Below are 22160 nucleotides of genomic sequence, written 5' to 3'. Positions count from 1 at the left end.
CTGTTTTCAGGGCGCCCGACGCTCCGGGAAGCAGGCTGCTATCCGCAGCCGAGACATCCCTGCGGGACCTCCCGCAGGGCTGCCTAGGCTGCGGATGTCTTCCTGAAGCCTGGAGAGCGAGAGGGGTCGGTGCGCACCGACCCCTCTCGCTCTCCAAGCTTCAGCGAAAGCCTGCATTCGCCCCATAGGACGCACCCGGATTTCCCCTTAATTTTTGGAGGGGAAAAAGTGCGTCCTATAGGGCGAAAAATACGGTATATAGTGGATGGATGCATAGGCTGCAGCTACACTGCTGTGTCTTCAAAAGCCAACAGGCAGCTAGTGCTTCACTGCAGAGCTTACAGCCTGGGGAAATTCCACTTCACACTGAGATGCTTGTAGTTGATCTCGTTTTTGGAATTAGTCCAGTGTTGTGTCCATTAAAACATGATGGCCGGGAGAGAACATAAACCAGCTTGTTGATGATGTTGAATGAGGAAGGGAATGAAAGTGTTGGCCTTATTGCTTTGGCAACATCCAGTATAAATTGGTTTCCATTATAGAGTCCCCCCCAGCCCTTTTAAACGCCACTGCAGTAGATTGGATATTAATTACAGTAGGCATCTGTAATATGAGTGAGGAATGAGGCAGAGACTGGGGCTCTCCACTGTTTTCCCCAGCCTATGCCATGTTCTCAGACATTCTCTTCCCAGAGGTATTGAGTGGCTTATAGCAACTTAAATTAAAAAATAAAATAAAATACAATGCTTAAACTCTGCATATTCTTCTGCTGGGGGTCAGGCTAAAAAGTAAAAGCAGATTATGTATTTCCTGGTCAAAGATTATGACTAAATTCACATTACATCCAATATTGCTTTTGTTAAAACCTTATTTTCTATCCACACAGTTTAGTATAATATGGAGGCTTCCAACCATTATGCCATTCTCCAGTGCTAAAATGATGTGTACTATAGAGAGAGAGCTATGTTTAACTCTATACTTTTCTTCCAGAATATCTTCACAAATCACACCTTGGATGTAAATGTGAGGTGGTTAGCTGTGCTTTACTTCAAAAATGGAATTGACCGCTATTGGAGACGTGTGGCACCACAGTAAGGAACACATTCTCTGTGCTCTTATTTTGCTATATATTCTTTTAAAAGTTGCAGTTATGAGAAATGTTTGTGGTTCAGACCAGATTGAAGACTTTATATCAGGGGTCGGCAACCTAAGTCCCATAGGTCAGTAGCGGCCACGGGGCTTGTCTATCTGGCCCATGGTGACCCCTGCAGCCCCCCGCCGCCCGCTCTTACTGGCGCGGTGTGGTGCAGGGACCGACTTCCGGGTTGATGGCGCCTGTGCGTATGTGCAGGGGCGCTCCTCTGACCTGGATGTGAGCCAGAATAGCATGTGTGCACGCGTGCGGGACGGAGAAGCGCCCGTGCGCATGTGCGCACGCTATTTCTGGTGCACATCTGGGTCAGAGGAGCGCCAGAAATAGTGTGTGCGCACGGGCGCTCCTCCGACCCAGAAGAGTGCGCGCGTGCACACGCTGCGGCCCATCCTCCAACGGACGGAGCATGGACCAGCCCATCGTTTGGTAAGCTTGCCAACCCCTGCTTTATATCCTATCCTGTATATCCCTTTATGCAGTTTACCAAGGCAGAGATTCCTCTATTTGTTTCAGAATTCTCTAGCTCTTTCTGTGCTGAACTGGTGTTAAGACTTGTGTGGAGATCAACCTTAATCAATGGCTAACAATAATTAGGGCTTGCTTTTACAAAGGGTTTGGACACCAACTTCAAACCCAAGTTAACAATAAGCTCTGGTTAAGACTGTACTGATGCAAGCCTGTGCCATGTTTGAGGCAGGGGGAAATTGCTGCAGCAACATTAGGCAAATGCCATCACTATACAGTGGTGCCCCGCAAGACGAATGCCTCGCAAGACGGAAAACCCGCTAGACGAAAGGGTTTTCCGTTTTGGAGGTGCTTCGCAAGACGAATTTCCCTATGGGCTTGCTTCGCAAGACGAAAATGTATTGCGAGTTCCTGCAGGGTTTTTTTCCTCCCCCCCCCCTTTTTCCCAAGCCGCTAAGCCGCTTATCAGCTGATCCGCTAAGCCGCTTAAGAGCTGATCGCTAAGCCGCTTATCAGCTGATCCGCTAAGCCGCTTAAGAGCTGATCGCTAAGCTGCTTATCAGCTGATCCACTAAGCCCGCTAAGCCGCTAATAGCGCTAAGCCGCTAATGGGCTTGCTTCGCAAGACGAAAAAACCGCAAGACGAAGAGACTCGCGGAACGGATTCTTTTCGTCTTGCGAGGCACAACTGCATTCTTTTAGACATTTGTTGAAAACTTTCTGTTTTGGCAATCCTATGATTTAATTGATGATATTTTTTAAAAGTTTCATTGATTTTTATCTGTGTTTTTAATGATTATGTATCTTTGCTTTAAATTGCTTTGTGGATTTTAACCATTCCCCCCCTGCAATTGTATTTGTATGCTGTTTGGAGAATTCTTTGATGAAGTAGTTTTTACATTTTATTAATTAATGAAAATTAGCTTCTCCTGTTTGTTTTTTACATCCTTGTTTTCATCAGTTCCTATAACTTTAGGTTGGTATCTTTCATAGGACTAAATATTTAATGCAACTTTATGCACGTTTAACTTAATTTGTGACATGTATATAGGGGAAATATGTTGGTAGAATAATTCTGAGATTTTTCTGAAGGTAGTTCTAGAACTTGGTGCAAATATATTTTATTACTACAATATAATTTATTTATCTTATTTCATGGGTTTAGCTAGCTTCACAAATGTTATCTAAGTAATCAGATTTTTTTTAGTGGTGGAGGAAAATGGCTAAATTATAAACCTGGTTGTGTGACACTCCTGTGTGGGGAATAAAGATCACTTCTACATTCCTGCAGATGTCAGTATTGCATCACATGAGCAGCTTCCAAAAGGCTGTTTTGTTTTTTCATTTTCAATATCCACACAAACCCTTATGCTTAAAGTGCTTTAGGAAATATTGCACCTGGGTATACCTGTAGGGTGAATTTATCCTTTTCCATTTTCTGTTGTGTTATGCATTTTCACAGTTGGAAAAACGTTCCGCTTGCCTAAAAAGTGACAAATCTCTTCATTCCGCATGGACTTCCACAAATGTATTTATACATGGCACAGAAACATTTCTTAATGCTAACATTTAAATATGACCCCTAATGCTAGTTAAATTCCTAAAATACTTTGATGGTTTTTGAAAGCTTGGTTTCTTAGCTACGATCCTGGGGAAAATAAGGGGAGAGCCACATAGAGTGGAAGTATCTTTCTCAATAGCAGCTATGCCTTATTCCACTTATTGCCTTATTCCACTTATTGCCATCTGATTTTAAAATTCATCTGAGTCTTTTGTGCGAATGTTTGCGGACATAGCCCAGGAAAGAAAGAGAGACTGGCCTCTTGAATAATTAAGCTTTTTATCAACTTCATTATGTTACAGTTTACTGATAAAATGTAAAACTTTTCAACTGTCTCTTCAGTTAATCAAACAATCATATTATTTGTATGCGGCCTTTCCAAAGTTAAAAGCAGGCTCAAGGTGGCTTACAACATATAAACAATAACAGTGGTACCTCGGTTTTCGAATGTAATCCATTCCGGAAGACTGTTCGAGTTCCGAAACGTTCGAAAACCGAAACTCAATAGCCGACAGCTAGGCTTCAGGATCTCGCACTCGGTGGAAGCTGCGTTTCCTGTTCGACTTCTGAGACGTGTTCGAAAACTGAAGCATTTACTTCCGGGTTTACAGCATTGAGAGTTCTGAAACGTTTGTCAGTGGAGACATTCAAAAACCGAGGTACCACTGTACATAACTACAAACATAACATAGCCATAACCAAAACTTCAAAAATACACAACCAAAGTAATAATAATAATAATAATAATAATCCAACAAAACACTAAAATACAATAACCTATTAAACATTAAACATTAAAAGCTTCCCTAAATGGCTGCCTTCAGATGTCTTCTAAAAGTCAAATAGTTGTTTATTTCCTTGACATCTGGTGGGAGAGCGTTCTACAAGGCGGGTGCCACTACCGAGAAGGCCCTCTGCCTGGTTCCCTGTAACTTGGCTTCTCGCAGCGAGGGAGCCACCAGAAGGCCCTCGGTGCTGGACCTCAGTGAACAATTTCTACATCAATAATAAGATCCAAAATAAAGATTCAGCTTTTATTCTCACTTGCTGACCTATATGAGCAAAGCAAGCGAAACCTGTGCATTCCTCCTTGGGTATCATAAAGTTGGATCCGAAGGTATCTTCCACTTCCAGAAGGACTGTTTTACTCTTGCTGCTATTCCAGGAGAAAAGTGGAACTACACCCAACTTCTATTCTTCAGCTTGAGCAGCAAACATGTAAGAACTGCAATGGAACCTTTTGCGTCAACACTTATGCAAGCTCTTGTACAAGTCTGCAGAATAGTGCTAATAGCTATTTTCTTTCAGCACATGGTTCTTTGGATCCAATCTGTAGACTTTAGGCTTGTCTCAAACATTACTGGAAAATATGTGTCATTCTTCCAATGTTCTTGCTAAGTAGAAGAAACTCTCAAAACGTTTAGATAGTAAGAAATGAGAAGTTGCATCTATTATGTGTATTTATTTCTTTAAAAACAGTGCTCTTTCAGAAGAGGAGAAATCTACATTACGTGCAGGGCTTATTGCCAATTTCAATGAGCCAATAAATCAGGTTAGTGATTATTATAAAAAAAGAATCATATTAACACTCTAAGGCTGTATCTTGTAATTTTAAAGTTTAACATTAGAATTAAGTGGTTTTGGGATTATTATTTTTTTATGAAAGAGGCCTATTAAATGAAGAAATAATTCCTGCTAAATCTCATAGAGATGATATTATTAATGGTGGTAAATTAGCATAGCCGGCAAGTGTATCCATTGTGCATGTAGAAGACAAGTCAGAGATTTGTAAGGTTAATAATTTTTACTCTTCACTTTCTGTTCCTAATTTTCAATAGAATTGTTGGCAGAACAAAACCTTAGCATCTAAGTGACTTATTTTGCGGGATGACGGCCTACTTTTATCAGATTTATCACCTGATCTGAGAAAGCGGCAGCTGTCAGGTGTTATGTGCATTTCTGGACAATTAAATGTGGGACAGCACAGCCTTATCTGTGGGGTGAGATGGGCAGGATGATAAAGTGTTCAAGCTGGAGATAGTTGAGTGTGAAGTTTGTTGGAGCAAAGACAGGCAAGAGTCTTGTGGACTTTTAAAGACTCTTACAGAAAAGGCAACCCAAATTATTAAGGGGGTGGGGCAGTTCCCTCATGAGGAAAGGTTACAAAATTTGGGGCTTTCCAGTTTAGAGAAAAGTCACGTAAGAGGCAACATAACAAAAGTGTATACAATTATTCATGGTGTACAGAAAGTGGGTAGAGATAAGTTCTTAGAATGCTACAACTCATGGACATCCCCTGAAGCTGAGTGTTTGAGCTTTGTCTGTGTAGATCAGTGTTTCCCAACCGGTGTTCCGCGGCACACTAGTGTACCGCGGAACGTTGCCTTGTGTTCCGTGGGAGGGAGTCGGGCGAGTCGGGCGGCGAGAGGCGGGGCGGCGGCGGCGAGCACACGCGGGGCGGTGAGCGAGCTCCCTCCCACATCCCATCGCCGCTCGCTTCGGCCGGCCTACTGGAGGAAGGCGCGAAAACCTCGCGCATGCGCAGGCCTTCCGCCTGCGACAGCCCAGTAGGCCGGCCGAAGCGAGCGGCGATGGGATGTGGGAGGGAGCTCGCTCGCCGCCCCGCGTGTGCTCGCCGCCCGACTCACCCGCCTCCCTCCCACGGCACACCAGCCTACCTCCGTGGGAGGGAGGCGGGCGAGTCGGGCGGCGAGAGGCGGGGCGGCGGCGGCGAGGAGAGGCCGCTCAGCGCGGGGCTCTCGCCGTCTGCCTGCCTGGCTGCCTGCGAGCTCAGCGGGCAGCGCTTCCGCCCGCAGCGCCCGCCTCGCGGCTCTCATTCCCTGCCCCTGCCAAAGCTCACCCAGCCAAGCCGCGCTCTCCTTCCTGCCTCGCTTTGCTGCCTCCTCCCCCCCCACCCCCAAAGCTTGGAGGTTCCCCGGCAGGAAGGAGGGAACTTAATCCTCTCCAAGGGCTGCGGAAAACAGACATGCAAATGGGGGCTTGCCAGCTCTTCAAGCGCCGCTGGCTTTCTTCGGGAATTACCGCCCGCCGAGCCCGGTAACGCTGAGAGGCCGAGCCTAGGGGCTTGGCAGCGCAGCCGGCAGAGTGTGGGAAAGGGCGGCCGCCACGCGCCGGGGCAAGGCGAGACTCGACGGGGAGGACACCGGCAGCAGCGCCCCCCCCCCCCCAGAAACCCGCTCCGGGCAGGTAATTCACAGAGAGTGGACAGAAGGAAGCCTTAAAGGGCTTCAGCCTCCCAGAGTGGCGGGGAATAATAATAATAATAATAATAATAATAATAATAATAATAATGATGATGATAATAATAAAATTGACAGGGGGTGTTTTTCTAGGTAAGGGGGTGGGGACTGTAATAACAAAAAAATCAGCTCTATATCAACCGCTGTTTTGCAATGAGAAATTGCAAATAATGAAGATCAAAAGGAGAATGTTTTTTTGGGGGGGGGACTCTCTTCCTCTTCCTCCTCCTCCTCTCGTTCTTGCTCCTCTTCCTGGCAAAAGGGCTGCTGAGACCCCTTCTCTCTTGGGTGCCGGTGGGTGCTGTGACGTTGACGCTGCTGTGGCAAGTGCCTTTACTTAGCAGAGTGCATTCCCCTTTACACAGGAGGGGAGGGGAAAAAATTGAAACTTACACTTTCGTGCGTCCCTCCCGGCGCGACGCTGCGTGCTGACGTCACGGGGCTGTAATGGTGGTGTGCCTCGAGATTTTTTTCATCAAACAAGTGTGCCTTTGCCCAAAAAAGGTTGGGAAACACTGGTGTAGATAAACCGTGGAAATCACCACAAGAATAGTGATTGCCAGCAGCTTAGATGGCTTTCAAAGATTAGGCAAATTCATGGAGGATAAGATTACCTCCACAGTGGGAGGCAATATGCCTCTGAATATCATTTTTTGAATATCATTTTTGGGGGGAATCACAGGTCAGGAGAGTGCTGTTGTGCTCAGGTGCTTCTGGCAGGTTTCCCATAGGCTTCCCATAGGTTGACCACTGACTGTGAAAGCAGGATGCTGGACTCCATAGACTTTCCAGATGAGGAAGGAAAAAATCCTATGAGCTGGGAAGACCCAAAAGACCCCATGAGGACTGGGCATGCTCAGTGGCCATAGAATACTGACTGACTTCTGGCGCAGTGGAAATAGGAAACTGGATCAGAGCAGGAAAAGAATAACTGATTGGAAAAATGAACAGGAACATTCCTTGTTCTGAAATCTTAAATTTTGAATTGAGTTAACTTATCAGCTTTGCAAAATGTTGGCTGAAATTTCATCAGATGTGTGAGGCTATTTAAAATGGAAACCAGTCACTTTAACCAGGACTGACTCCCTTTTGGATTGTGGCCATATGCGCCTGCTGTCTTAACTGTGTTTCCTTTGGTTGCCTTTGCAGATTGCCACTCAGATTTCTGTGTTGATTGCCAAAGTCGCGAGGCTGGATTGCCCTAGGCAATGGCCGGAACTTATTCCCACTCTTGTCGAATCTGTTAAAATTCAAGATGATCTTCGACAGCACAGAGCTCTACTTACCTTCTACCACGTCACAAAGACTTTGGCATCTAAACGGCTTGCTGCAGATAGAAAACTTTTCTATGATGTAAGTATCCCTTCCAATAATGCAGTCTTTGAGTCAGATTAGTTTCTCCTATCAGGCATGCTATTTCATTTCTTCTGATCCCCACATTTTAGAAGAGAGTAATATGACAGCAGCATGCAACTGGAAACACAGGAAGCTGCTGCCCAGGGGAACTCCAGGTTGAAAGTATTTCTTTTTAACCTTTGTTGTAGTTGATGACAGCCTGCTGGCAAAATGTGTCATTTTGATCAAGTGCTCCTTTACAGCACAATATCAGACAACTCAGTCAATTTAATGTAATGTTTCCCAGTCTCCTGACCACGATGAAAAGATCTACTGTTGAATCCCCCTACTTCCACTGTCATGATCTAGTGGTTAAAGCACCGGCCTAGACCCTCGTAGACCAGGGTTCAAATCTCCACTCAGCCATGAAGCTCTCTGGGTGATCTTGGGCCAGTCATTGTCTCTCAACTTTACCTACCACACAGGATTGTGAGGATAAAATGGGTTGAAGGAGATTTACCGTATTTTTCGCTCTATAGGACGCACCGGACCATAGGACACTGAGGTCCAGCACCGAGGGCTATCACCATAAAAAAATACACCACCATGCTACTTCGGGTTACATACGCTTTAGGTTACATATGCTTCAGGTTACAGACTCCGCTAACCCAGAAAGAGTGCTTCAGGTTAAGAACTTTGCTTCAGGATGAGAACAGAAATCGTGCTCTGGTGGCGCGGCGGCAACAGGAGGTCCCATTAGCTAAAGTGGTGCTTCAGGTTAAGTACGGACCTCCGGAACGAATTAAGTACTTAACCTGAGATACCACTGCATTAATAACAGTTTCAGTTAAAACAGTCATGAGTGAAGCTGTATTCCAAAATACACTTATTAAAAAGTAAACCCCTTTGAGCTCACTGAGACTTATTGTACTTTGCATTGGGCTGCTGTGTCCTAATAAATCCATTGGAACAAGTTAGTCATGACTACCTTAAACGCCATTACTTTCCGTGGGATTTAGGCATGATTAATATAGTTGGATTGGTTCACTGTGTTCCATTAACAAGAACTATTTTGACTAGTAATTTGTTTATTTTTTACATTGCAGTTAGCTTCTGGAATTTACAGCTTTACCTGTTCCCTGTGGAATCACCATACAGATACATTCCTTCAACAGATTTGTACTAAAGATGAAACTGCTATGAGCAACTCGCTAGAAAGAACTCTTTTATCACTGAAAGGTAATTAACAAAATGTGTCAGATCAGTATGAATGTGCACAGTAAGGTGGGCTTTCAAATTTTCTACTAATGGAGTAAGAGTTGCATTTGCATAGGGATCATAAGAGATTTTATTTTATTGGTGTCATTTACTGCTTGCTGAGGGGTATGCAAAATTCTTTCCAGCACTTGGTGCTTTTCTAGACTGGTCTTGGAATACAGATTTATGTTAATTTTGAAAGCCCATGATTCCTAAGAGCATTTTGTATGTCTCTCCTACAGTGCCAGGTAAAATTGAGCCATTCATATTTTATACTGGTAGGATGTTCCATCCAAACACTCTTTGTTCCAAACTGCACATTCATTATATTCTTGGCACTCTTGGTTTCAACTTGCATACATGTTTTGTCTTGAGCCGCAGCTTATCATAAAAATATTGAAAGAGCAGATTGGATTCCTGCTTTAAGACATGGAAGTGTGGGTGAAAAGATTGCATTCACTCTTGTGGTGTGCCAGTGTAGTGTAGTGGATAAGAGTGGTAGACTCGTAATCTGGGGAACCGGGTTCGCGACTCCGCTCCTCCACATGCAGCTGCTGGGTGACCTTGGGCCAGTCACACTTGTCTCTCAGCCCCACTCACCTCACAGAGTGTTTGTTGTGGGGGAGGAAGGGAAAGGAGAATGTTAGCCGCTTTGAGACTCCTTAGGGTAGTGATAAAGCAGGATATCAAATCCAAACTCCTCCTCCTCCTCCTCCTCCTCCTCCTCCTCCTCCTCCTCCTCCTTCTTCAAACAGCAACCAAAATATTCTGTGACCCTTTGGAACTGGTTTTGTTAGATTTTCTTTCTTTTATCTGCTGCTGGTTTTACTCATTAGTGGAATATTAACAATGTCATGATAGGGTGAGAAGCCAAATGTTTAAAACTTCCAGTTTACCTGATTTTGATTTTTTAAAGAAATGTTTGATATTTTAAGAAATGGAAACATTTTGCCGCAGCGGTTGTTCACTGTGTTGGCTATTAGACCATGAGTAGCTTTCATAGGAGTAGTAATATTTCATGGGGCAGTAACATTACTTCATTTTTCAGTGCTTCGTAAATTGACTGTTCATGGGTTTGTGGAACCTCATCGGAACGTAGAGGTGATGGTAAGCAAGGCGGATCCTTTATTTTTATAAGTATATTGGGCCTCGCCCCTTCTTTCCCATTATGATTTAAATTTCATCTTCAAACTGTGACAGTGTTAATACTACAATGGATGTCTAGAAAAGATTTGTCTGGCAAGAAGTTAGGAGTTGATGCTTGTACGGGTGCCCTTTGGACGCATAGCCATGCAGGTTTAGAATCAGCGTAGCATATTGTGAAAGGGACTCGGGTGGCGCTGTGGTCTAAACCTCTGAGCCTCTTGGGCTTGCCAACCTAGCACGTCAAAGTGCAAGTAGATAAATAGGTACTGCTCCGGCGGGAAGGTAAATGGTGTTTCCGTGCGCTGCTCTGGTTCTCCAGAAGCGGCTTAGTCATGCTGGCCACATGACCCAGAAGCTGTACGCCGGCTCCCTCAGCCAATAAAGTGAGATGAGCGCTGCAACCCCAGAGTCGGTCACGACTAGACCTAATGGTCAGGGGTCCTTTACCTTTACCTTTACCTAGCATATTGTGGCATCTCCACCCCTATAGTTCAGCCTGGACACTGAGGGCCTTCTGGCGGTTCCCTCCCTGCGAGAAGTAAGGCCACAGGGAACCAGGCAGAGGGCCTTCTCGGTAGTGGCACCTGCCCTGTGGAACGCCCTCCCATCAGATGTCAAGGAAATAAACAACTATCGACTTTTAGAAGACATCTGAAGGCAGCCTGTTTAGGGAAGCTTTTAATGTTTGATGTTTTGTTGTGTTTTTAATAAAGTGACTGGGGAAACCCAGCCAGATGGGTGGGGTATAAATTTTACTTATTTACTTATTTATTGAATTTGACTTGATTTGATTTTCCTGAAAGCTTTTAAGGTAGTGACAACAGGTACAAAAGGAATGTGAAGTATGCTGCCGTATAGTAGGCTTGTTAAAAATGTATATATGTTGGAGAGAGGTCCCCCAGTACCTATTATGTTGATTAAATACTTTTTAGAGCAGATAATAATGTTGGTCAAAGAAGCATGATTGCTTATAGGTTGACATGTGGAATTCTGTACCCTTTTGTACTTTAAAATGTTGCTTTTACATCTTCTAGGGATTTCTCCATGCAGTATTTGAGCGGTTGAAACAATTTTTGGAGTGTAGTAAGTATTTGAAGTATTGTCCCGCCTTATGGATTATATTTTACACCTCAAGGTAAATAGTGCCATCTGAGGTAGCAGGGGAAAAAATGTGTCATGCAGTGCAATACTTTGCTTGCTGGAAGTGGATTCTGCTGTATCCAAAGAGACTTGCTCCCTAGTCAGTTTAAGGTTGCAGTTCTGTGCATGCTTACTTGGGAGTAAATCCCATTGAACTCAGAGGATCTTGCTTCTGAGAAGATCTGTTTAGTTTCTGTTGCCAAACGACAAATGCTTCTTAACCAAAGGAATTAATATTAGCAACAGTTAACAGCAAAAACAGAAGCCATTTAACCAAGATGTTCACAAGAATTCATGTATGGGTTTTGAAATTCAAACTGGAAACTTCTTGACTCAGTCTCTTTGCCACAACTACAGCAACTATGTGGAATATCCGAATTCCTATCCATTATTTACATTATGTTTCTCTTGAGTGTGTTTTGTTCATCACATCACAGCTTCTATGTACCTAAAATGTGCATTTTGCTCAATTGGAATATTGTTAATTTTGAGGCACCAACTTTACTTTACAAAATATGGCAGTTTTCAGTTACACTTAAAAGGAAGCTTATGCTGCAATAAATCTGTTAGTCTTTAAGGTGTCACAAGGCTTTTTTTCCTTTTTTTGCGTGTTTACTACAACAGACAAGCATGTCTTCTCCTTTGGCTGTCAATAATAATTGAATTTTTTTGCTGTTGTTTACCAGGTAAAAGTATAGAAGCAGATCACGTCTGCAGAGATCGCCTAGAAAAGACTATAATTCTTTTTACTAAAGTGGTAAGTTTCACTAAAGTGGTAAATTTCACTAGATTATTTTCAGCCAAATAATCTTAGCAAATTAGCTTCGTGGACTAGTCAGTTTTAATACTGTCTTTTTTAAAAAATGGATCAGTTCAGCAGAATAAAGAAGTCACAATGAAGGGGAAGGGCCTGGGATGGAGGTAGACACAGAACATCCAACTCATCATTCTAAAAAACTGACTATATCAACAAGCTGTTTTCAATTGTTTTTTTGGTTTTTGTAATACACTTTCTTATTTATTTATCTCTTATTATTAACCAATTGTGTTTTTGGTTTGTATTTCTCTTACGATAATCCTGTTACTGTCCCCTTGCTTTTTAGCTTTTAGACTTCTTGGACCAGCATCCTTTTTCATTCACCCCTCTAATTCAGAGATCATTGGAATTTGCTGTCAGCTATGTTTTCACAGAGGCTGGCAAAGGAGTTGTGTTTGAGCGATTTATTGTCCAGTGCATGAATCTGATTAAGATGATAGTCAAAAATTATGCTTACAAGCCATCCAAAAATGTGGAAGGTAATTTGGCTCTTTTCATTTTTGAAATGTTATATAAGTCTTGATAGTGATTTATTCCTTTTTGGACATAGATGAATGAATTATGGATTTATTTCACGTGAACTATTTTACTGCAGATAGCAGCCCTGAAACTCTTGAAGCTCATAAGATAAAGGTGTCGTTCTTCACATACCCAACATTAACAGAGATATGCAGGCGGTTGGTCACTCAGTATTTCCTGCTAACTGAGGAAGAGCTAACAATGTGGGAAGAGGACCCAGAAGGCTTTAGTAAGAAGCTGTTATTTATTTCAGCCAAATTTTAGTTTAAGGTACAATGCGTACTTTCCATTATTATCTAGGAATAATGTTGATGTTAGCAGCATGTGTAATGTTGTATGATAGTTAACTAATTCCAGAAGCCCTTTTATATACAAAGTTGCACTTTTTTATTTAACCAACATATGTAATTTAAAAACAATATGTACTTGATTGTGTAAAATTTATTTACTTTTATGTTGCAGCTGTGGAAGAGACAGGTGGAGATTCTTGGAAATATAGTATCAGGGTAAGCATACTGCTTAACATTCATGCAGAGATCTTACATTAAACTTGACATTTTGGGATGCAATCCATATTTTAGACGTTACTGTATGTACATAGTCCTGACAGGACCCTCTGGCACGCTACCAAAGACCTCTAAATCCAGGCAGACTTTAGGCTATGCTACTGTTTCCTACATTGTTTTCTTCCTGGCTGGAAGGTTTCACACTTGCTCTGACCATTTGCTCCGGTGCTAAACCTCCCACCCAGGAAGGGAGCGGAGTGGTGATAATTGTGCAGTCTTTGAACTCTGCAGTTTTCAAGTCCCAAGTATTCCTGGAGGAAAGAATAGAAAGCGTTGTGATCAGCACAGCGGAGCTCTTCTGTGGGTTCATGCTCTCTGTGAAATTGGTATGTCATGCTGATATAGATGCAAGTAACAACACCCTTGTTTATTACTGGATAGAAACCCTTGCTGAAATCTTTCATCAGACTTGCCCATGGCATAAAGCAAAGCAGATACCGTATTTTTCGCTCTATAAGACACACCAGACCACAAGACGCACCTAGTTTTTTGAGGAGGAAAATGAGAAAAAAAATATTCTGAATCTCAGAAGCCAGAACAGCAAGAGGGATTGCTGCACAGTGAAAGCAGCAATCCCTCTTGCTGTTCTTGCTTCTGTGATAGCTGCACAGCCTGCATTCACTCCATAAGACGCATAGACATTTCCCCTTACTTTTTAGAAGGGAAAAAGTGAGTCTTATAGAGCAAAAAATATGGTATTTTGTCGCTAGGTGCAGATGGCCTTGGTCAGGGGCTTTGGCATGTGTGTGCGTACACACACACAGAGGCTTCCCTAAGTTCCTCTCCTAACAGCAGAGATTCTGTATATTTTCAAGCATTTATTTCCACACTTGTTATGAGTCTTGTAGATACATCATGGAGGGGATGGTTAGATCCAGAGGAGAAATGGGAGGAGCTTGTGGAGTTGGAGCTGGAAGGGTCCTAGCAGGATGCGGGAAGTGAAATCAGGATCCCAAGAAGTATCTGAGCCCAGGGAGGAGACCAGTAGTCTAGGGAGTGGAGATTTGGATCCAGGGGAGGGACCGGGCAGGTTGGCAGAAGAGTGTGACATTCGACACCCCAGTTTAATACCTCCTGCTGTAGAGCTGCTTCTGTCAGAGAGGAGTCTTCTTCTGGGGGAGGCCACTGAGTAAATTGGATGCTGAGCTGGCGCCAGCATTGCCTCCATTTGCAAGGGCATGAAGATGCCAGCACCGGGGCAAACAAACCTCACAGACCCAAACCCTTAAAGGGACTGTCCACTTGCTTGCCAAGTCCAGGGTAGTAGACCAGTATGAAGTAAGCAGCACATAAGCGGCACACAAAACACTACCAAACTGTTCTACGTTCTAATCACCCTGTCTAACCCTTGTGTGTAACATCACCAACACTTCGCTTGATCAAATTTACCTTTGTTGATATCTACAGGAGCCTGGCTAAAGGAACTTTAAAGACTGAATCTTCCTTTTGGACACAATTTGAATGAGTTTTCTGTTTGTGGCTAAAATTGTGTTCTCTCAATTTTTGGATTATTAATAAAAGATTTAGAACGTAGAATGGTTTGGTAGCGTTTTGTGTGCCGCTTATGTGCTGCTTACTTCATACTGGTGTACTATGACGAAAATTGGCAGCATAGGTTCATTTTTTCAAGTCGTAGGATAGTGGCTGCTTGCTCTTTTAAGAGCTGTGCCTGCCCTGCCCGTCAAAAAAGAAGGTGCAGGGAGCATGTTGCTTGTTGGATCAACGTCTTGGCTTGGGCTTAGCAAATAGTTCAGGCATGTTCAAAGTCTGTTTCAGTGGCCTAATCCGGCCAGCTGGTCGATTTAATTTGGCCCCCGTGGCTGTATATATCCTGGGGTAAAATCCTAAAAAAAGCTCAGCAACTTCAATCCTTAAAAAAACTCAAAAGCTTTGGTCAGCCCTCATGCAAGTTCACTTCATCAAATCTGGCCCTCTTTGAAAAAAAGTTTAGGCACCTCTGAAATAGTCTATACCTCTTATGTAACTGCTGCACCTAGTGCTAGTGATGGGTGAAATATTGCCACATAATGATTGAAAGCTTAAGCCCTATTCAGTTATGATCATGGTTCACGCTGTTTCAAGCGAATTCTGTACTCATTATTTTCGGTCAGTTGTGTCTATTTGGGGCTCAGTTGTATTAATTTATTTTGTAAATGCTCAGTTCATACCTTTAAGAACAATTTCCCAATGTTTATAATTACAGGATGTGTTTCACTTTTGCTGTCTTGTCATATTTAGCAATTTCCTCAATAGTGCCTTTTTAAAATGAATTTGCTTAGCATATTTTTGCCCTAAATAATGAACAGTTCTTTTCCTCCCCAGCCATGCACAGAAGTGCTCTTCATTGATATTTTTCACGAATACAATCAGACTCTCACTCCAGTTCTGCTAGAAATGGTTCATACTCTACAAGGTACCTTTTTTTAAAAAAAGTTTTGTTTAAAATTATATATTGTGTGGAACGTTGAGCAGCACTTAACATTTTCATTGTAAAATAGTAGTCCTTCTAATTCTTTTTGTATCGTTTGTAGTCAAGCATGTGTGCACAAGGATGAAACTCTAGAACAGGCATAGGCAAACTCAGCCCTCCAGATGTTTTGGGACTACAACTCCCATCATCCCTAGCTAACAGGACCAGTGGTCAGGGATGATGGGAGTTGTAGTCCCGAAACATCTGGAGGGCTGAGTTTGCCTATGCCTGCTCTAGAAGACTTTCCAAATCAGCTCAGTGAACTCAGTTTCTTGAGACTACCCAGGCAAGCCCTACCCCGGCTGCGCTCCCCGCTTGCCTGTACATTCAAACGTCCTTCTTCATGTAGAGGAGCTCCATACATGTACACTGGTGGGCAAATAGAACTCTCTGTTGGATGTAGTTTGAGCACGCAGACATTGGGGAGTGTAGAAGGGCAGACTTTGCTAATGTGGTCCTGTGACCTCTTTACAGTCTTTCAATACACGGAAGCAGGGCTTTAATTTCACTGCATTCTGCATATTATAGTTGCTCTATACCTTCACCTTATCTTGCAATAAAATGAAAAAATTAACCCCCCAATTTTGTTCCTACTCAAATCCTATTTGCATTCTAACATTTTTACACTGTGTTTTAAAGTATTCAACATCGATACAATGTAATAAATTATATTGTTAGGCGAATCTCCTAAATACTTGCTCCTCATAGTTTCTCTCTTCCCACATTAAGGGGAAGAATAAAAACCTTAACGCATCAGAAACCTTGCTTTTGCAATGAACACGGCATATTATTTATTTAAATACATTTTGCTGCATTATGGATTGCTTTTTAATTATTTATTTCACATACACACACTTTGCTTTATTTCAGGTCCCACTAACATGGATGATACCCAAACTCTGCTGATTAAAGATGCTGGTAAATTCCGGGGTTTTTCCTCATTTTAAATGAAGAGACTGGCAGTTGTTTATTTTTTTAATCTGCTCTAATAACTGACAGCATTAGAATGTTCCAAGATTTTGAAAGCCAATATTGGAACAATCAGCTGAAGTTGGGAGGGCTGCAACAGCTTTGGGATACAGCTTTTGAGGTGTAGTTTTTGTGGAACTACTGTTCTATTAAGTTGCTTTTAATAAAGCTGCACTCTTATACCATCTTAACTGGGGAAGCCTCATTGCATGTGGGAAGTGGGCCACGGCAGGAAGGAGAGAAAGGTGAAGAAGTCCATTGCAGAAGTCCGTTCTGATTGCGCACAGATATTACTGCATACATCTCTCTCTCTCTCTCTCTCTCTCTCTCTCTCTCTCTCTCTCTCTCTCCACACCCTTGCACCTGAGTTCCATTTCTTGTTGAATTGATGTATTTAAAAGACATCATTCAATTAAGTAGATACATTTTGCAAAAGAGGCTACAGTATTTTGTTTCATTTCCCCCCCTTCAGTGTACAATGCGGTTGGACTGGCAGCATATGAGCTATTTGACAGTGTGGATTTCGATCAGTGGTTCAGAAACCAGCTGCTAGCGGAATTGCAAATCACTCATAACAGGTACAAGCCCCTTTCTGTTGGCTGTCAATATGAATTCAGCAAGCTTTGGTATGAAGTCTTAACTCTCCTGTTACGCTTTGCAGTTCTTCACTTTCACATTGGTATTTGCAGTAGATTTCTCTGCTTTCAAAAAAGCAATAAATATGCAGTATCTTTTATTGATGCATCAGCTTTTGATCTGGCAGCATGCCTGTTTTGAATTGCATAGAATTCTCCAATGGCTTGCCTTCTTGTTCTAGATCTGGGTCCTGACACAGCTGTTGGCCCAGCCAGCTGCCTCGACTGCTTTGACTTCTCTCAGTTCTTTCTCCATGTTGTGTGGTTTGCTACGGGCAGGTCTTATGGGGCTTGAAATCAAGTAAATCGCCCTGCAGCACCATGCACCTTGGCAGCACTCTATAAGTAACAACTTCACTTGGGTTGCAATAATGCAAAGTATCTTAAGATTTACTGTATCATAATCCCCGTATTGTCAAGGCGTAGTGTTGAATATTCTTTGAATTAGCTAACTGTGCATCATAATATAAAATTAAAATCTAAAAACTTGATGACCGATCTTTATGAAACTAAGGTGTTAGTTCAAGGGCATTTACCTTTTTAAAATATAAAAGTTCTGTCCTTGACACTAATTAATATTAAGAATTGTGAGGATTGTAGTGCCAAAATATCTTCCTAGAGACAGCAGAATCTGTTCCTCCAACAGATTTCACTCATGGAATGTTTTCAACATTAATATTCTATGATTTAAATAAGCAAATTTACCTGTTTGAAATTAATGTGCATTTTTTCCCATAGAAATAGACCTTTGGAATGTTTATTCTGCAGTGTTCTGCAGGGGCTGAGGTGGAGACCTGAGCAGTTTGATGTTGATTATAAAAACAAACACGTGTTCACACTTTATTGGCAGAAATTACAGTACTGAAAAGCATGTTTGATATTGACCCTTAAACAATTTAATGCAATACAATCTTAAAAGCCCTTTCTTCACGTAATAATTTTTGTTATGTTTAAAGGTATAAACCAATCCGTCGGCGAGTGATCTGGCTAATTGGACAATGGATTTCTGTGAAATTCAAGTCTGACTTGAGACCAATGCTGTATGAAGCAATTTGTAATTTGCTTCAAGACCAAGACTTAGTGGTACGTATAGATCAATCTCTTTGACAAATACTCCGTACTGTATTTATTTTTCATGTAACTGGCCTTTCTCTTCTACCTTGCAAATAGTCTGTGCTTTTGTTCATGCTCTCGTGTTAGGAAGTCTCTCAAGCTTTAGTTCTGTATAGGCTTACCTGACAGTAAGTCCCATTAATCTCACTTCTGAGTACATGCATAGACTGAGCTGTTTGTGAAGTTTTATTATCTTTGATCATCTCTATGCACCTCATAGTTGTAGAAAAGTGAACTATAGTTTTGTATTGAAACTTTTCTAGACCACCCCAGTCCTTACAGAGGACTAGTTGAATTTGTGAGAATGATCCGCCGTTGTATATATTTGCAGAACATGTATGCAATAGATCATGGGTCATGCTGTATATTGGAGAAATTTTCCTACTTTGCCAGCAGGCTAATATCTACCATCTGAGGGATCAGTCCATTGAGTCACATTTGTAGAGCTGCTTTAAATGTCCAGACCAGATCCAGTAGGCAGGCCTTGAGTTGCAATGATCAGTCATTTTCAATGCCCATCAAGTGAGAGTCTTGGATGGGCAAGAACAACCTGGATGAAAGTCAGATTGCTGTCTAGTGCAATATATCTGCTTGTTTGATGGGTAGCCATTGGGTTTGATATCTTGTACAGTTCTGTCAGTTGATTTCATTTGTCTTCTGGTGTTTTTGCAGTGCACATTTAGTAGAATGGATGGAGTGATTGCTGATCGTCTTTAGGTGATTGAGAGGGAGATATTGGAGTGATTGGATGGATGGTGGGATATTGTGTAATGGTGGATGTCTATGAGGTGTGGGAGAAAAATAGGATGAGTAGTGGTACTGAATGATTTGTGTTTCTGTGGTAGTCAGATTGGTTCAGAGTCTATCTATACCAGATCTGGGTGTTAGTAAGTGATGCTGCATATTGTGAGTCAGGATGTGCCAGGTGAAGTGGGAAGGGATACCTGACTCGAGATACTTTCAAGAAGGACTGCTACGTTTTGCTTTGGGGGGATTTTTATTGTTTTATTTGTTACTGCAGTTTTCCAGTTCAGTTGTTTGTTATATGTATATTTATTGTGTATGTTATTTTTGTAAACTGCTTAAAGATTGTATTGGTATTAAATGGTGTATCAATATATGAAACAGAAATAAATGTGGGACATAGAGTTGCCTTCCGATTCTGCAGCTCGGTAAAGAAAATATTTTTGTTCTTCTCATGGTTGAATTGCATAGGGTGAGAAATAGTGCACCATCAATAGACCTGCCAGTACCCAATGTCCATCTCTCATACAATAAGCACTTAAATATCAAACTAAAAATAAAAAATACAATATAATAAATTTCCAGTACTTGAAAACGCAAGTACATCACATTTGATATATGGATTGGGCCCTCAAATTACTGGACTGAGCTGATAAGTTTTACAGGAATAACTACACTGTTCACATTCATGCAAGCAAAGCCGATTAATGAGCCTTTGATACTTGACTACATCTACATAGTTTTGCTGTGATCATAAACTTCAGTTTCTTTATATTTTGATTGTGTAATATTTGACCCACCCTTCTGTCACTGAATATATATTTTCTCTGTATATCTTTAACTTGAACAAAGTATATCCATCTCAAAATCAATTCAGATTGTGTTCCATTATGAAATTAAAGATATAAAGTTTGGCTATAATGCCGTTTACAGCAGCTGAATTGGTAGTTCTGACTGGCAGCTTGTTCAAATAGCAGGAAGAATAGCCTTGTAGAAGGATAAAATTTTAATAAGAAAGATAAGGCAAACAGTAAGGCATATCAGTCTGAAGCAAAGCCATATCGCACTGAAAAATTTCCACCCCAGACTTGTTACACAATATTAATTTTCTCTTTCTTCTCAACCAGAATATCTTCAGTACCAAACAAAATAGCCAACAACCTTCAAATACACTTCCCCCTGTGTCCTCAAGTTTGACAACTGAGTACCATTTTGAATTGTCAAATCTGAAACAAAGGTTGTTTGATCATCACATCAATACACTCATTTTGGATACATTAAAAATGAGGAATTTGGGAATAGAGTGAAAATAAGGAGGTGAAAAACACTTGGTGAAATGTTTAAGGAGAAAATGGTCTCTCAAGCTCTTAAATATAAGACTCTCAAATAGTTGAATTTGTTATTCTGTTTCTATGTCGTGGGGCAGGGATCAACCAATAGAAATGAAAGATATAGTTTGTTGGACTGTGTATCAACTTTGTGAATATCTTGTGAAAATGTTTTATAAACAAATCTAACTGACCAACATGATTTGTTCTTGTTTAATTATTTTCTTTCAGGTCCGTATTGAGACAGCTACAACTCTGAAACTAAATATCCTTTTCCTTATTTAAAGTATTCCATTGTTAACTGAATCACTGAAAATGCTTTGGTTTAATGTTGCTCATTTCAAAATATTAACTGCACAAATATTTTGGTTTTCCTTAACTGCATTGTACCTGTGGATGACTTCGAGTTTAGGACTGATCAGTTTCTACCAGTAAGTGCATGTGATCCTCCTCCCTGTGCCCCAACCATGTACTAAATTCAAAAGCAAGTAAAAAACCACTTAATTGAAATGCAATCACTTACTTTGGTGTGGTTAGAATTCAGTAGTGTTTCTTAAGAAGTGAAAATTAAAATTCCATTAGAACGTTGCATGAAGAAGTAGGGGAAGAAATTGGGAGTTGTATCAAATGTTGTATGTGCAAAATTTTACTTGCACAGCACTGCCTTCCCTTCATCTCTTTCTGAACACCCCTCCACAATCTGCTTCAGAGAGTCTTCCAATCCTCTGGAGCAGATTTAGAAGGGGTGCTGGGGAAAGGAGGAGCAAAGTTGTCTCTTGTGCAAGTAGAATGGCACCATTGGACACATCCCTGGATAATAGAAGTCATTTGTAGGATCTCTAAAATACACTCCTGTTCTGTATATGATTAGCATCTTGCAGACCACACTGACATTGCATGGTGGGATTACTATAGTGTATTCTTAGCAAGGTAGTTATTTGGGCTGTTTATAAGTCTCTGCCTCACCTTCTTAAGCCTTTTGCTGAAGTGCTGGACCTACATTTTGCTGCTTTACAACAGGAAGCCATTTTGTGGTGTGGCATAGCTGCTGGTGTTGCGCCATTAGTGAAGTCTAGAGTAATTCATTGGGCAAATTGAATAGACTGAGAAGAAGGGGCCTATGGAGTGGGATGAACAGAGAATGTACAATGTGAGGGAAGAAATGGCAGAGAGAAAGTAAGACGTTGAGGAAAGGAAAGACTGAGAAGAAAGGTGAGGCCTGGGGGCAATATGGTGTAAGTAGTGGTGGATAAGTCAGGATTTGTAGCTTTGGATGTTCTGGGAGTTTGGTCTATGGGAACAGAGAAGAGGGATTTAATGTAGCACAGGCCAGTATTTCCCATGTTAAACTGACACTAACCAGATATTTGTGGCTGGTCCCTAGAGGAATTGAATTAACGATTAAGAACTGTTATCAGTGTCCTTACTAACTCAGACCCATGTTGTCTTTCTTTTGCAGTATCTGGAATCTATGTTTACGCTGCTCTTTCAGCTTCTTCAAGAAGTTCGAGAATGTGACACAAAGATGCAAGTTCTTCATGTTCTGTCTTGCGTAATTGAAAGAGTCAACATGCAAGTAAGTTGACGCCTCAGAGTGGAAAAACTGTTGCACATCTAAATTCATAGGAACACAAGACTTTGAAACCATTAAATATTGGACTATTTCTGCGTTTGCAGTTCCA

At 41.7% G+C, this 22160-nt stretch overlaps 1 protein-coding gene across 5 annotated transcripts in view; it reads left to right on the top strand.

Moving 5' to 3' along the window:
• IPO11 (importin 11) overlaps positions 1-22160 on the top strand; it is a 70949-nt gene that overhangs the window by 9231 nt on the left and 39558 nt on the right. For all 5 annotated transcript variants that reach the window (XM_028748261.2, XM_028748258.2, XM_028748262.2 and 2 more), the window contains exons 3-19: positions 991-1091; positions 4659-4731; positions 7589-7792; positions 8881-9013; positions 10080-10138; positions 11212-11260; positions 12004-12074; positions 12421-12613; positions 12730-12882; positions 13116-13159; positions 15542-15632; positions 16560-16607; positions 17131-17236; positions 18250-18376; positions 20710-20743; positions 20869-20909; positions 21938-22054. In XM_028748261.2, coding sequence (XP_028604094.2) covers positions 991-1091; positions 4659-4731; positions 7589-7792; positions 8881-9013; positions 10080-10138; positions 11212-11260; positions 12004-12074; positions 12421-12613; positions 12730-12882; positions 13116-13159; positions 15542-15632; positions 16560-16607; positions 17131-17236; positions 18250-18376; positions 20710-20743; positions 20869-20909; positions 21938-22054 — 1644 coding nt within the window. The remainder of the gene's footprint in view (positions 1-990; positions 1092-4658; positions 4732-7588; positions 7793-8880; positions 9014-10079; positions 10139-11211; positions 11261-12003; positions 12075-12420; positions 12614-12729; positions 12883-13115; positions 13160-15541; positions 15633-16559; positions 16608-17130; positions 17237-18249; positions 18377-20709; positions 20744-20868; positions 20910-21937; positions 22055-22160) is intronic.

The sequence above is a fragment of the Podarcis muralis genome, chromosome 11 (assembly GCF_964188315.1).
Source record: "Podarcis muralis chromosome 11, rPodMur119.hap1.1, whole genome shotgun sequence".
NCBI lineage: Eukaryota > Metazoa > Chordata > Lepidosauria > Squamata > Lacertidae > Podarcis > Podarcis muralis.
Note: the sequence above shows the minus strand (reverse complement) of the source record. Positions and strands in the feature narration are given on the sequence as shown.